This window comes from Kryptolebias marmoratus, linkage group LG12 (genome assembly GCF_001649575.2).
Source record: "Kryptolebias marmoratus isolate JLee-2015 linkage group LG12, ASM164957v2, whole genome shotgun sequence".
In the NCBI taxonomy this organism is placed as follows: domain Eukaryota; kingdom Metazoa; phylum Chordata; class Actinopteri; order Cyprinodontiformes; family Rivulidae; genus Kryptolebias; species Kryptolebias marmoratus.
In genome coordinates this window covers 5,538,421-5,554,591 of record NC_051441.1, presented here as the reverse complement: position 1 = coordinate 5,554,591, position 16,171 = coordinate 5,538,421, and the positions used below count along the sequence as shown (strand labels likewise).

Sequence of the window (16,171 nt, the reverse complement as noted above, 5' to 3'; positions counted from 1 at the left end):
TGAAGTTATTTCAGTGACTTTTGTGTGTCTTTTCTTTCTTAGACGAAAGGGTACAAACAAATGTATTCGCCAGATCTGTTTGGGTAAGTCTAATAATTACTAAGCCCAAACTAATTTGCGTCCCTGCGCCAGGGAGCTCCTCTCATTTGTCACCTCCTGCCAGCTGGCTGCCTCGGCCCGTCCTGTCAGGCGGATTCATTGGCTTCTTGCGCTGCGCGTCAGGCGCGGGGGGGGGGTCCTGACGGGGACTTTATCGCGTTCAATGTTTGGCTGCAGTCAAACTGGAGTCACTGCATCGACTGTGCAGCATCCTCCGTTTGCTTTGGGACGCGTTTAACCTGGATTACCTCCCCGGTGGTTCCAGCTTCAGTTGTTTTTTCTACGATGCGAGTTTTTTCTTGAGCGGGCCAGACAACCTTTTTCGCTCTTTCTCTCTCTTCTTTTTTTTCCCCCGTACTCAGTCAGGAAGACAGCTGTTTGATTTCCAAGGCACGATTTCAATGCCAAACTACTCGGCAACAATGAACAAAAACGGAATTGTGACAGAAATCCACACAAGGATAAGGAAAGACCCCTTCACGGCCAATTACGAGCTGGCAGGGAAAGAACTGGGCAGGTGAGTTGCTTTTGTTTTTCCCCTGTTTTTAAGAATGCTTTTCTAATCTTAAGCAAATCGTGTAATCATATTAGAAGTACACTTTGCACGTGTTTGGGGAGCCTGTTAATTGAACATTTCCAACCCCGCATTCCTTTCCGTGTTGGCGCAGCAGCGGCGCTTGGCACCCGCAGTGCGCAATGGTAATGCGCTTTTGTGGATTTTGCTTTAAATCTTTCAAATAGATGTTGTTGTTTTTCTTTAATTCACTCTTTCTTGAGATTTGACAGTTGCTTGCAATGAATTGTTTGAAGGATTAAACTTTTTTTTTTTTTTTAATCGTTCAAAAATCTAAAAGCTTAAACTTCTGGAGCCTAAATCTCAGCTGATGGTGTGGATACACTGCGTGGGCTACCTGACATCTGTGAGACAATGAAACCAGTTTTATAATGCGGTGTGAAACAGCCTGTAGTATCATTTCTGTTTATGCCCACGTTATTGTAGTAGTGAAAGTAAACCATCTAATGTCTTGAGTAGATCTACAAATTTAGTTTGGATTAATAAAAATAATGTAGTTCTATGGTTGTGGTTATAAAATGACACATTATGCAGCATGACTAAAGGGAGAATGGTTTCAATGCCATTGTGGCGTACAGTGAAGGGACTTATCTGCTCTTGGCATTTTTGTTACACCGCATTTCCTTGGAGATCTGATAAAACAGCCCTTGACATCTACAATCAGTCACCATTATGTCTTCCCTCCTCCCTCACTGTCTCTTTCCTAATGCCGTTTGAGGTGATGTCAAACTTTTCTCAGAAACCTGCCAAATTAAGATAAGCTGCACATGACATTTGCGTCTCTGAGAAGGTGTTTGATTGTTATCTCTGCTACTTCACTTTAAGTTTACTTTTCTGAGTCCAGTCTTTCAGAAATCGTCTGAAAACCACGACACAGTCAGCAATCGGTTCAGGCTGCAGCAACCATTAAAACTGCAGTAATTCTCCTTTCTCTTCACATGATTTCCACCCAACAACATCCTGAGATCAAGCCTCAATAATCGCATTAGGTGAAGGAATGTATGCAGCATGGCACGACAGGAAATCAGGTGTAAAATCTGTATATTAAGAGCCTGTTGGTGCCAGCTTTATTGTTCCTGCAGTTACTTCCTGTTAATCATGTCAGTTCATAAGACATACTGGCCTTCTTTTCAAAGCCCTCGTCATCAATGTCATGCTTTGTATTCTGAGCCGAGCCCCCCCGTCAGACGAGTGCACAGAAGATTCTGTGGCCAACTCAGAAGCAGGAAGAGGAACTTGTGCTGTGCATCCAGTCCATCTGTCAAACAGGCAAATAAGAGCTGTGAGAGCTGTCATTTCTCATTGCACAGCAGACATGAGTCAGCGCCCTGCTGAGGGAGACAGAACGTCACAGGAAACAAATTTCTCAATCAAATTGTCACCGTTTCGACTGCAGGAAATGAATTAGTAAAATAGATGGTGGATAGCAAACTTGAAGGTAACCCTGAAAGTAAATCCTAATCTGAAAAACAGGGGTTGTTCTCATGAAAGCCTCTGTATCAAACAGATTTTCTTTTAAGGAATTAAAAGGTTTATGCCTAAAAATGTTCCCAAAAGTGGCTGTGCATCTGAAATGTGACAAAGTGTGAACATGGCCAGCTGGAAGATGGCCTTGTTTAGCGACCTCTGACCTGTTGTCAGCCTTTTGAAAGAGCTTCCTGTTGCTCCTTTATGTTGTCACCAGTCATTTCTTTTCACTCCATATGTAGTTCCCAGCCCACAGATCTGAACTTGGCTAATTAAGGATGAAAAGGCCGTGACGGCTTCTGCCCTTTTCACACCGAACAATGACTTGTCGCCATTCTGCAAGAAACTGTAAACGGCAGAGGAGAATCTGGGCCCCGCAGCAGCCGCAAATCAGAGCCAAAACAGAATCACGCTTAAGCCAGAACAGTTGCTGCTTTTGGTCAGTAGGACAGTCATTTCTTGGAAGAACACTGTGGGACTTTATCTTGCACCATGCTGACAGTTTTCATTTAGATTCTGCTCAGTTCCTTCATCTTTTCACTTTCAGCTTTCTTCTTCGTGTGTAAGCTGTAAACCCTTTTAGGCTGTGGTGTCCATTTCCACATGCTGCTTATGCTCCAGCAGAACTGGAGCGGTAGACCCCCTGCCTGGTGTAACCAGCCGCAATCAGGTGGGTGGTCCTGGTCTGGAGGCCGCTGTGTTTAGCTGACTGGTCAGCTTTTGTATGACTGTCAAAGCAGAATCATTCTCTGGCTAAGAGTCTGGGTGGAGGCGTCGACACAATTCCATTTGTCCCTGCTGCTGTCAGCTGTGGAGAAAGGGAAGTGGACAAGGTCTTATTATCGGTGTGGGAGGAACGGCTGGTGATTGTGTTTGTGTGACACGCTGTGGCAATTTTGCACACATCGGACATCCTGCCCGCACCCACTGGTGACCTTTAAGACCTCCCATTGAATTCATCCTCGTTAATGCATAAAAATAATGGAAATGATGGGTTAGTGAAAGTAGATGCTCTCTTTTGTTCGATCCAAGCGTTTACCAGGACCTTTCAACAGCCAAGTAGTTGCATCTTTTTGTATTTGCTTGACCTATGAAGTGATAAAACCCTTATCAGGTCAATGCTCACGTTCAACAGCTCTTGCAAAAAGTGACAGGCGTATCTGTCTCCTTTCAGCCCCTTCTGAGGGTTAAACACAGAGGAGGGGAATGTTGGAACATTCAACTAAACGTCTGTTTTTAAATGATGCCATTTGACCCTCTTATCCATAACTGACCCTTCAGTGGTTGGTGGGCTTTTTGTAATGTTCAGAACATTTTCCTGAGACTCAATGATTTAGATCAAATCTAGTAGTTGGAACAGAAAAATCTGTCCCATATTTTTGTAAAAGCCAAAGATTTATGTTTTTTTTTCTTGTAATTTCAGCCTCCTTGCTAATCGCCCTCTCAATCTTTTTTTCCCTGTTTTGTTTCCCAGGGGAAAGTTTGCCGTGGTGAAGAAGTGCCTTGAGAAGGCAACGGGAAAGCAGTACGCTGCCAAGTTCCTGCGAAAAAGACGAAAGGGAGCGGACTGCCGCATGGACATCTTGAACGAGATCGCTGTGCTGGAGTCAGCCAAAGCCAACCCCTATGTGGTGGGACTGCATGAGGTCTATGAAACCAACTCAGAAATCATCCTCGTTCTGGAGTGGTGAGTCGGAGCTTGAGACATGAGAAACTTTACAAAAATATTCTTGGGGGAAAAAAAAAAAAACATTCTGCTTCAGTCAGACCTTCCAAAAATAATTATTTTTTAAAAAAAGATCAGTTTAAACACAGCAATTCTTGGTTTGCACTACTACTGATGGCATGATAATCTTTCTTTAAACGTCACCTACTCGTCAGAACAATTATAACATAATGAGGCTGCATGAGATAAACCTCTTTGTTCTCATGTAAATAGACGCAGGTAAAATGCACATCCTTTGCACCGATGTTTCATAAACCCAGCCTTAAATGGAAATTCGCTCTCTCTGTGGTTATTTGCTCTTCTCGGTGTTGCCACACTGCCTCAGTTTTTTGCTATGCTTGCTGACAGGAACTCTCGCTTCAAACACCATTGAGGCCAAAAATGCACGCTGCTCGAAAACGATCATATTGGGCTACAAATTAGTCACTGAGATGACACTGAGAAAACCTGCTGATCTAAGCTTAAGGGGGTGTGCTGCTGACTTTGACTGCACAGGTGAAGAAGTTAAGCTGCTCATTCACTGACACAGCAGTTTCACACCATTTGTCTCCCGTTAAATAACATGATGTAACAGGTAAATATTTTCTGACTGCCAAGATGACACAGGCCAGTTAAGATCTGGAAAGACCACTTTATCTCATTTGCCTCATTAGAGGGTGTTAACACAGTGCAGATATACTTGAATGATGTCAGCAGGCAGAGGATCTTCTTCAACCCAGTTCCTGCTCGTCTTTTTACATCCAGACATCGGCTGCTTTTGCAGAACAAACAGGCATGCATGTATTTGATCCTTTTAGTAAAGTGTGAAAGAGGAAGAAGCACCAAAGTTCAACCCTACATGCCTAGCAGAAAAAATATAACTTGAGGTCAGTCGACATGGGTCCCCTTCCTGGACACGAGCAATATGTTAATACTCAGCAGCCTGCTCTTTAAATGTCAGGTATTATTGACTTCAGTGCACGTGTCCTAAAAGCTGCAGAAACACTCATGACGAAACTCGAAAAGCTGCGCCTCTAAGACTGTCTGACCTCAGCCCCAATTTTTAAGAATCGCAAACGATTTTCCATTTCCTGTGGGCTTAAATGGAAGCGGCAAGCGAGGCTCCCAAAACTAGCACAGCGCCGCGCTGGTGTAAAGCGTCGAGAGCGAACACATGCACATCATAGCCACAACCACATCCTCATCAGTGTGAGAGAAATGTCAGAAGCTGAATTCTAATCATCTGAGAAGTGCAGCTCCAGTGTGTGTCAGTGCCACAGAAACCTCCAGCTTAATGACAGGTTCCAGAAAAGATCGCTGATTAAGAAAATGAATCACCTCGGAGTCCTGAAAGGTGCTTTTCTATCTGCGCTCTAACAGTCATAGTGATGACTTTACCATCAAGACAAGTTTTCATTTCCTTCTTTAGAGTTCACACATAAAACTGGACCAGACGGTTATTTTTCTGTATTTCTTTGAGGGTTACATATACAGCATCTTCTCTAGATAAAACAACAACAAAAATGATTTTATTTTTTCCTTTTTGTCCCAGTCTGAGCACGTGTTTTTTTTGTTTTTTTTTTTTTAGAAAGCACGGCTGTGTTTTTCTTTTACAATCTTCCCTTTAATTTCTGTTTAGAGTGTCTGACAAAACCCTGACCTCATTGAGCCTCAGTTGACCAAAGCATTGTCTAGAAAATCCATCCGACTGTAAGGTTATCCTTGGTGACACTGGTTGGCAGGGGGCTGCTATTGACGTAAATGAGCACCAGGCTTGGTGCTCAGCCAACAAGGGCTTTGATTAAATGGCTTTTCCTGAAGATAAATAGCAGATTGTTTACTTAAATTGAATGATGTCTTATTTTACTTAGTTTTCTTTAGTTTATTTTTGTGGGTCGGGTGCAGCCGTGCTGAACATTTTTTTTTTGGAAAGGAGGAGAGCACGGCGGCGATATTTAGACTTCAGAGACGTAATTACTGTCAAAATGTTCTCTCAGTTGACTTAAAGCAAAATTGACTTCATCAAGATTGTAAATTCCTTAAGTGTTTGCTGCTGACAGCTTAATGAAGGAACTGAAACACTTTGTCCTTTTGGGTCCCTGACAGGCACATCAAATGCTTACAGGTGAAGCTAATGATGACAAATTAGCTTTGACAACCGTGAATTAGTGAGTCACTGACATTAAAATACATTTTAAAAACTGCCATGTGAAACTACATGCATGTGTTTGATTTCCTCCATTTAAAAAGCTCATTTTTAGGAATATATCTGAGAACAAAAAAGTTACTTTTCCAGCTGAGGCTGATTTGGGGAAAAAAAGGAGACTTAACGGGAGAATGGAAGGTGCTGGTTATGTAACGGTCATGCTCACCGCCTGGTCACAAAGTCTTCCTCCGAGGGTAAAAACAGATTGTATGCCTTCTAAATCCCCCACACATGGTTATAGTTTATTGAGGGGGGTGAACTGTCAGCTTCAGGCACTGATCTGACTGATATGGGGGGCATCAAACATAAATCCGCCATGTCTCCCCTTTACTTAACTGTGTTACACAAGAGCAGCAGGATCAGTCAGGAATCTGGCTGCACTTTTCCTTTAGAGATCAGAATTCAACATCGACTTCCAAAAATGGTTAATCCCTGATGATCAAACAAGTGTAAAAATCTGCAGGCACGCAAGGTATTTTGTTCCCAACCTAATGTTGCTCCTTCCCTCTAATTTCCTTTTTCCTCTGAAAGGTTTTGATTAACTCAGAACAGTTTGTCTTTGCTTCTTCCTCCCATTTTAGTGAGTTTAATTGTAACACATCGTGTTGTAATAGACCTTATCTGAACCTGCTGTGTGCTAATGCAGCCACTCTTATCTCTGTAATACTACTTCAGAAAAGAAAGGTGCTTTCACAGGCGGGGTGCCTAAAATGATATTGATTTATGTTTGACCTGCATGCGTGTGTAGATGTGGACGGACTTTGTTCCTTTCGGTAGACTACTGAGGAGACGGGACTGTTACGACACTTTAAAGAAAGTGGAAGATTTTTGGTGTTGCGAAAATTGGACAAGTGGGTATTTGCTGTTAAATAGTATTTCAGACTGAACGGAAAGGGATATTTATTCATTTTAAAACGGTTTGTTTTGAGAGTTTCACAATAAAAATGAAAGGAAGCCAAAGTAAACACCTCCTAGATGGCTTTCCATTCTGTTCTTTTTTTTTTCTTAGTTTTATTAATGTTTTTTTCTTCCTGTGCTTTCTTTGCAGTGCCGCCGGTGGTGAAATCTTTGACCAGTGTGTGGCCGATAACGATGACGCTTTCACAGAGAAAGATGTAATACGACTAGCCAAGCAGATCCTGAACGGAGTGGCCTTCCTGCACCGAAACAATGTGGTCCACCTGGATCTAAAAGTAAGGAAACTGAGTTTATGTGACAATGGAGGACAATCCATTCCCTCAAGGGTTAGACTTGGAGAGATGTTGTTTCTGTTATGCAACCAGAACTCATTTAGTGTGTCACGACCTTGTTCCCACGAGGAATGTGTTTGTAAATGGACCTGACGGAACGATCATGTTTTTTCTTTTAATGGGTCTTGTTATAACAATGTAGTCGGCAGCAATGTTTCTTAGATTCTCCCAAATAAACAAAGTGTCTGGTTTCTCTTTACACATCTTACGCAATGTGTTATTTATATATACAACTAAATAATCCAATTATGAAGCCACAAATTCTGTTGATATTGTGTTGTATGTTGTTATTTAGGTGGCTTTAATATGCAGATGTCAATCAGATTTTAGTGTTCTTGTGCTCTGAAAGTTAATATTTCTCTATTTCTTGTATTCTGGGCCAGAAATAAACTTGTTTTTAGGTATGCTTTCATTTTTTTCTGGCACTAAATAAGCTATCCAAGCAGTTTAGGAGTATGGAGATCCTTCCCATGTTAGGGCTGCCTAATAGGTTCATAATTAGCTCAGAGTAACAACCTTCAAATTTACAAATTAGACCAATGGTCCCCTCAGGATTAGTTGCCTCCAATTTATTCCCACGTACATTTAACATCAATTTAGGAGGTCAGGTTGCTTGAACTATTTATACTTATTATGTAATGTACCTGTAACTAATGTTTGGCTTTTCTCTCCAGCCTCAGAACGTCTTACTGACCAGTGCCAGGCCTCTGGGGGACATCCGAATTGTCGACTTTGGCTTGTCCAGACGCATGGACAGCATTACAGAAGTCAGGGAGATCCTGGGTACCCCAGAATACGTGGGTGAGTTCTGCCTTCGGGCTTTTTAAATTCCTAGAACCACCTGTTTCTTTTCAGGTTGAGCGTTATGTTTCATGACTGACTGGGTGCATGTGTGTCTCTTGCAGCACCAGAAATCCTGAGCTATGAGCCCATTAGCACCGCTACAGACATGTGGTAGGTGTTTCATCTTGTCTGTTTTTATGCAAACTTTTTCAGCATGAGCTTTACCTCTGGGGGTAAAAGACAGACACAGAAGAGTGAAATCATTTCCTAAACATGCAAAACGACATTTCATGTCTAGACCTTTGACCACAAGATAATCCTTGCTTCATACCTTCTTATTATTACCTGACAGCAGCTTAGTGGAAGTCAGCCAAGGCAGTTGTTACAGACTGTCTGAAAATGTTTTTTAACAACGAAAGATGACATGTTGCCCCATAACATCCGTCTCCTTCCTTCTCATTCTGCTAGGAGCATTGGAGTACTGATCTACGTCATGCTGACGGGCGAGTCGCCCTTTCTGGGTGAAGACAAACAGGAGACGTACCTCAACATCTCCCAAGTCAACGTGGACTACTCGCAGGACATCTTTGAAGGGATTTCCTCCCTGGCTGTTGACTTTATCAAGTCTTTGTTGGTGAAAAACCCCAGGTGAGCCTATTTACTGGAAGACGAAATTAATCAGATCAGATCTTTTTGTTTTGTTTTTTTCTTAACACATAAATACAGAGCTTGCATCAGCAGCTCCAAAAGGTGGTTTACACACCGAGGATGTGCGTCATATTCGCCGGAAGTACATCCGCATGCATCTAAATGAGTGTGTGTGGTAATAAGATTTACATCACGTTAGCGAGCCACTTCCTCTTTTGTTTTTGCAGCTGGCAACTGTAAGCTGTCCTCATTTAAAGGGATAGTCCAGTCATATGTTATGTCCACTAGTTAGTACCTTATCAGCCATGACATCAGCTAACCATCAGCCTAGCCTGGATGGAGACACTTGCCTCCTTTCCTATACTCTGTGCTCTGTGGCTGATAAGGTACGAACCACTGATAACCATCAGAACATCACTTCAAAGATGACTGGACTATCACTTTAAAGAATTGAGTTTATTTAGATCACAGAAGATCAAACACCCATGCAAGTGTGACCATGTTTGGGGGGAAAAAGAGCCAAGTAGTCCTGGTTAACGTCACTCTGGCTTTAATTTTAATAGACTGCTCCAGCAAAAAGCCATAATTTGTAACCACAGTGCGTCTGAAAAGTAGCCACAGTCTCCAGCCAGTATCATTTAATCGCAACAGATTAGTGGTAGCCCTGGAAAAAGGCGAAATTTCCCAGGGTTCTTGGTAATCAGGGAGACGAGAAGGAGAGAATATCTTCAAATTAAAAGTGCTGTTCCTGTGGTTTTATGAGGCCAGGGTTAAAAAGAAATATGGCAGACCTCTAAGAGAACTGATCAGATCGAAAAGATCCAAGCAATCTGATGGTTATATAAACTCTCTGGGAATTTCCACTCATCCACTGTGTTATTGTGTTTGTGTGTACAGGAAGAGAGCCACTGCAGAAGAATGCCTCAATCACCCCTGGCTGAACCCGCATCCCCACTCCCACCCGCACCTCCACATGAGGTCGGCCTCCTCGTTGGACGAGCCCGAGATGAGCCAGTCCGAGTCGGAGCCCGAGAGCCCCGCTCCGTCCCCTGAGCTGGAACTGATCGGAACGTACCTCATGTGTCCAGGGAAGGGCGAGCTGAAGGCGGGTCGCGACGCCTTCTCTTTCGGCGAGCCCCCGTTCCCCACGCTGCCCGAAATCCAGCAGGAGCTGATCTGCTGACGCACGCCGCGGGAGCAGGGACTCGATGAATTCAAACTCAAAGGAGTGGATGCCGAGAGCCAAGTGAGGCCTGCAGGTTCCTGGTCTCGTCCTGAACCAGGACCGTGCTCTGTGGCTGCTTTCTGCCTGGCTGCCTTTACTGCTGTGACGTCTTTGAGCTGAGCTGTTTGCAGTTCGATACCTCTGTGTTTGAACGATGATTGCTACTCTGTGCTGATTGGACTATTTGCACGGGAGAAGTATGAGGGATGAAGTGAAAAGAGTGGGAGATGATGCATAAAGACTTCGCTGCACAACTGCACTGCAAGTAACAGAAGTGAATAGAGTTCAGCTTTACTCTGTTTAGTTCCCTCCTGCACTGGTGTCTTTTCACCCAATTAGCCTGTTGAACTGGGTTTCACAGTAGAAACTGTCTTAATTTCTTTAAAAAAAATGGCTTCACTTATTAAAAGAACCTGTACATACTTTCTGTAATGACTTCCAACACGTAAAGGATCATAAAAGATGGTTTCGGTTTTTTAAAAAAAAGGAATGACGACAGAGGGCAGCACCTATGCTGAAGCCAGACATGAAATGTTTCACTGTTTTATATGTTTATTTATGTGTCGTATCACCTCTGCCAATTAATGTTTAAAGTCACAAACGCCTTAGTTTAAGGTTGATGTAGTAGCATTCTTTTATTTTTAAAGGACAATCTCGAGCACTTTGGATTTAGTTATTGGACGTCTGCATAATATTTTGAAACTAAAGGTTCATGAAGCATAGTACTGTAAATAATTACTGTCCTCCATCACCTAAACAGCATTTATCTCATAACGTGCGACTTGTTTTCAACCTCATCTCTGTGTTGATATTACAATCTCAATTTTGGATTTCTTTTGTTGCCGGCTATTGCACAAAGTTGCACAAAATGTTTTTTTTTTTTTTTTTAATTTCACTTAACTGCTAGGTTGCCTCTAGATTTCACGCTCTTCAGATACAACATCCATATCAGAAAGAGGAAACCGTGAGGAGTCGGAAGCTTTTCAGTTTTGTTGGATTTGTTGTAACGACAACAGAGTGACGTGGTGAAGATGTGATACTTGCCTTCAGATTCCCGGGAGCAGAGAAATCGGAAAAGATTTCTCGAAAAGGAAAGTACTGAAATGTATATTGTGAGTTAGCATTGAGAATAATCTGTAAAGATTTTTTTTTTAACCAGTGTATTGATGTTCGGATCAACACGTTATGTCTTTTTGTACATCAACTTTTACTTATTCCTGTTGGATTCTGCTCTTGAATTTCAGGAAGGTTTGCACTTGTCCTTGTGGACATCATGTTAAGATAAATGTACGTTTATGGAATGCATTGCAAAATGTAACTAAGAAAAATACATGTGCTTTTCTATCAAACACGGCTGTCTCTGTGTGATTCTTGCTCATACTAGCAGTAAATATAACTGTAGTCCTTTGCAACATTTATTTTAATAAAGTAAACCATAAAATAAAATCATTCATATTGATGTAGTTTGTTTTTATGTTTATAATCTTAGCCACAATGTGAATATTTTACCATAACATTTACTTGATGCATTATCAGATTCAAAATATAAGTGAAATTGTTATATTTTATATCATTTTATTTAAAAATAATATAAAAAGTGAAGCTGCAAAACAAAGACTTGTGATGTCAGTTCAACTATTTGCAAAGAAAAATAATTTTATTTGTAACTTTTGACTTGTTTAGTTGATCAGGAGCTCAGACCCGTCAACAGAGGTCAACATAGGAACTTTAGTTTGCTTAAATTAATTAAATTACGTCAAATTCTAACACGTGTAAACAAAATTTCAACAGTAAAACTTTGCTCAGTTTCTGCCAAAATATATTTTGATGTAAGTAGGAATAAATTAAATAAATCCGATAGTTTAATAAAAGCTTAATTTTACTGTAACTGGAATAAAGAACAATAACAATTCTTGGTGCTTTGTTTTTCTGTTTTCTGGGGTTATGTTTTCTTTTCTGTTTTGTTTGGTCTCAGTTCTGTTTTGCTTTTTGTGTTTTGTTTTTTTGTCATCATTCACTTCTCCTCTGTTTATCTCGTCTTCCTGCCACGCCCATCTTCACCTGGTCCTAGTTGTAATCACTCACCTGTGCCCACTTCCCCTGATTACCCTCAGCTTTAAAACCTGCTCACTTTCTCCATGTTCCTCGCTGGTTCATTGTCTCACTTCTCTTGTTTTCGGGTTTCCGTCCCACGCCTTGCCTCCCCCTTTTTGTTTCTCTTTGGATTTGTGTTATGGTTAGTTTTTGCTGCCCTGTCAGCTTTTTGTTTAAAAATACATTTTTATTTTTGTTACTGTGAGTCTGCACATTGGGTTCACCACTCTGACACAAACAGTAAGTCAGGGAAACTACATGTTCTGAACTGGATTTAAACAAGTTTGTACACATCCATCAAACCTCATGGTATCATCAGAATTGTTCAGACAGTGTCTAAATGATGATGTTTTTACAGAAGACAAAAGATAGAGTTGGCTTTATGAACCAATCTAAACACTTAATAAAGTTTGCAGCCATAAAAGGTTGCTGTGCTGTCGATGACTCTCAGCTACGACCGCATCGAGCTTTGGATCAATACTTACAAACGTGACCAAGTTACAGTCATTGATGTGTTAGCTAAGATCAATTAGCTTGTGGCGGCCATCTTGAACTGGGTTGACTGCAAAGTTAATCAGTTGTCAATATAAACCCAATGACTATTTTCTGGAGGTTTTGTTAAAATGCTGAGATATTTTACCAACAAACACACACATGCACACACACGGGCAATAATAAGAAAACAGACAAGCTGAGTGGGGAGTCTGTGGAAAAACACGCCACCTCATGTATCAAGTGGGTCATCAAACATGACTGAGGGGATTGTGCTTTTATCAGTCTGGAAGCTGGTTTTCTTATCATGGTGCAAACCAGTGGAATAAAACCGGTCAGTAATATTTAAACGCATCTTAAAAGACTGACATCAAACATAAATTCAAAGTTTCTTTACAGAATTGTAAAGCAAAAGTCAAATTATGATGATAAATCTACATTGAATATAATTAAAATGCAAACAAAAGGAAGAACTAAAACATCTCAGACTGTGTGCAAAAGTTGTCTCGGAAATATGAAGAAGTGTTTTAAGGCAGGACTTCCATTTACAAAAAGACAACAGAAGCTCAAACCTGCAATATAAACATTTAGATGTGAAACTAAAAGTGGAGATCCTAAACCAAACCAGAAGCATCTGCTTTTTATGTCAGCGGGCCTATTTACAGAAACCCAGTATCACAGGGAAAAAAAAAAAGGTTTTCTCTTGGGCCTGTCTTCCATAAATACCCAGCAGCCTCACTGAACAGGAAATACCAGCATCCAGTAAAGAGGAAGTCAGGGGAATACTTTCCAAGGTAGTAAAGGTTCTTTCTCTTTCATGCTCAAACTCCTGTCCTTGTTTACTGGTGTCAAGTTAAACAACATCCTTGCTCGCCAATATCCTGAATTCTTGCTTTAATGTGTTTTTCCTCTTGTCCTCAGCACCGAGTTGGTTCAGAAACAAATAAGGAGGGAGCAGGACTTCCTGCGGGGTCCTGGTCTGGTTGCTGTTCTCTGGATGCACTGCTTCCTTTAAAGAAAACCCCGCTGCTGTGTGGAGCTGAGGAATGTCAGAAATGTTCATAACTAGCTTCCTTTCTTTTTTCAAAGCCTCTCTCCTCCTCTGTCCTTCCCTGTGAGGTTTGTTTTCTCAGTGGCAGCAGCTATTCTTCCCATTTTGCAGCCGACACACATTTACACACACACCAACATACGCGGCTGCAAAGTCCCGTTTCTTCGAAGGACTGGATGCTTGGCTCACACAGATCCAAACAAATCCAAAAAGTCACCAAACAGAAGCTTAACCTGCTGTCTCGTTATTGTTATTGCCCGTGTTTCTCTGTTTGTTAGCAAAATATCTCACAAGTCAACCTAATTCAAAGACAGCTGCCAAAGTGGAACGATCCTAACAAACACAAAACATGGTTCAAACTCAGTCAGTTTGACAGATACTGAGCTAAAATATGGTGTGATAGCTACTCACCATAAGAAGTCAGACCTAATTTAACTGGGTACCAGAGGCAAGTGGGAAAATCAGTAGAATCTGCTAATCGTTGTGCTCAGTGACCAGGCTAATGCCAACAGAAATGTTGGTCGATAGCAATAGATTTCTCTGCTGTCTGTGCCCTAAAACCCTGTAACATGCACACACGTGACAGTGGTTGGAAAGAACTACAGTGTGTGTGTGACCGGATTACTGAGATATAAAGTGACAGAAGTAAAAATAAACTATCACAGTTTTTTTATGCACGAGTCAGCTTTATTGAACTTTGAGTTGGGTGGCGTTTGAGTTGATTTGGCCACAGCTAAGTGGCCTTAGCCAACAAAAAATGGCTATAACTCTAACTATATATATAATGGCTAAATTTGTTATGATAGTAGCAGAGAGTCATCCTCAACCCATTCTCTGAAAGCTAACACATAATATTGCATGAGGCTGCACATATTGTCGTTAAGAAGGTTTGCCCTTCTGGGCATTAGACGATTTTAGTTTCAAGTTTTTCTTCACTAAAAGAAAAGGATACCATTGAACTAATACTGGGTTTCCTCACATAACATAACACCTTGAAATGTGCTGCTAACAGCTGCCACAAAAATGACTAGGCAAACATTTGTTTATGTAAAGCACCTTTCTTTATCACATTCAAATATTACATGACTCCTGCAAAGATAAAAATAAAAAAAAAAACGTGCAGGGAAGCAGTCTGAAACTGCTCCTGCAACAAATGTGACCATGAAGAAGAGTCTGAATGAACAGTTTAAAACACGAAGAACCACAAACATTTGCTTTCTAACATTTTTGCTTCCAGCAGATTTATTTTTTCGAGGGGGGGAACGTGGGAATGTATAGCTGTTTTCCAGCCACAGTACATAAATGTTTTAAATTTACTGCATGTACAAGTTCCAGATGGGATCTTCACATTACTTTGTGGTTTTATCAGTAAACAAGACGTGAATGTCTACATTTTCCAGCAGAAAACATTAAAATCACACAGTCTGGTAGAACAGTGGCAGTTCTGACATGTCTTGTTTTCTTCTTTAAGCAGAGATCAAAATAATTAGCTGTGTAATTCAAAGACAACTCGGTTTCTTCAAGGCTTTTCAAAAAGGATTAATTCCAGCTTATGGACTTTAATTGAAAGGCAAAGTTCACGGCCAACCTGCTGCATCTATGAATAACCTGATTCTACTTTTACAAAACATGGAAGGTGTTTTCCCAGTTAAAACCTCTAATCGTGACTCAGACGGTTTCTGTTTTTGCTCAGTCTCCATATCTCTGGATCGTTTTCAGAGCACCAGTTTCCTCGATGGTTTCCCTCTTTCCATAAAGGGAAACTCCTCAAACACTTCTGGTAACATTGCATGAGATCATGCAAAACTCATTACAGGCGTCAGGCGACACGCATTCCTTCGAGGAAGCTTTTCATTAATGTCAGCATTGAGCCATCCATTTTCTTGCAGGAAGCTGGTGCCTATCTCCAGCACTCTTTGACTTTAAGAGGACGAAAACAAGGAGAAAACTTTGACCGCCGCCTGACATTGTCTCATTCAGCCCCAAATTCTTGCAGAATTTCACGGCAATAAAACTGCTGTGACAAATCCAAACCTGGTGGAAATTATGTATGTTTTACCTTTGTCCCGTTGACCGGGACAAAGGATACAGAACATTTCTTTCACGTGTCCTGGAAGGGCTTCCAGAAAAAAAACAGACAAAAGAGAGAATTTCCAGAAGAGGCGACCACTAGTAATATGTTTCTCATGGTGGTGCATTCAGAGCAGCGAGGGAGGCGAATGCCTTTGGTTAAGCAGAGCTATTTATTCCATCCTTGGAAACAGATGAAGAACAATAAAAGCATTCTCAACAAAAAGCAGCACAACCTGATGCTGCTGTCTGTTTGCTTTCCATCTGCAGTGGCTCTCCTCCCGCTCACACACAGCATATTTAGAAAGCCACACAGCTGGTATGTTTAGTAAGGACGGGAACTTTTCAACTCAAAAGCTGGAGAGAGAAAAAAATATATATATAACAAGAGACACAAAGTCAATCCTCTAAAAGTTCAGATTCAGAATGGGGAAACTTTGGGGAAAGAAACAATGTGCTGCCAGTTCTGTTTGAATCTGCAGCTCCCGGTGGACATGAACGCCTCCT

At 41.3% G+C, this 16,171-nt stretch overlaps 1 protein-coding gene across 1 annotated transcript; it reads left to right on the top strand.

Moving 5' to 3' along the window:
- The first annotated feature begins 237 nt into the window (after nucleotides 1–237).
- stk17al (serine/threonine kinase 17a like) lies at nucleotides 238–11,306 on the top strand. The gene is made up of 7 exons (XM_017429426.3): nucleotides 238–616; nucleotides 3,615–3,827; nucleotides 7,100–7,244; nucleotides 7,976–8,102; nucleotides 8,207–8,255; nucleotides 8,553–8,732; nucleotides 9,630–11,306. Exons 1-7 carry the CDS (start codon nucleotides 501–503, stop codon nucleotides 9,913–9,915), a joined length of 1,116 nt encoding a protein of 371 aa, XP_017284915.1. The 5' UTR covers nucleotides 238–500; the 3' UTR covers nucleotides 9,916–11,306.
- The last annotated feature ends 4,865 nt before the right edge of the window (nucleotides 11,307–16,171 follow it).

Coding starts and splice junctions, on each gene's coding strand:
- stk17al (XM_017429426.3), top strand. CDS start 501: ATGCCAAACTACTCGGCAACAATGAACAAAAACGGAATTGTGACAGAA. Junction 617..3,614: donor GCAGGGAAAGAACTGGGCAG/GTGAGTTGCTTT, acceptor TTTGTTTCCCAG/GGGAAAGTTTGCCGTGGTGA. Junction 3,828..7,099: donor ATCATCCTCGTTCTGGAGTG/GTGAGTCGGAGC, acceptor CTTTCTTTGCAG/TGCCGCCGGTGGTGAAATCT.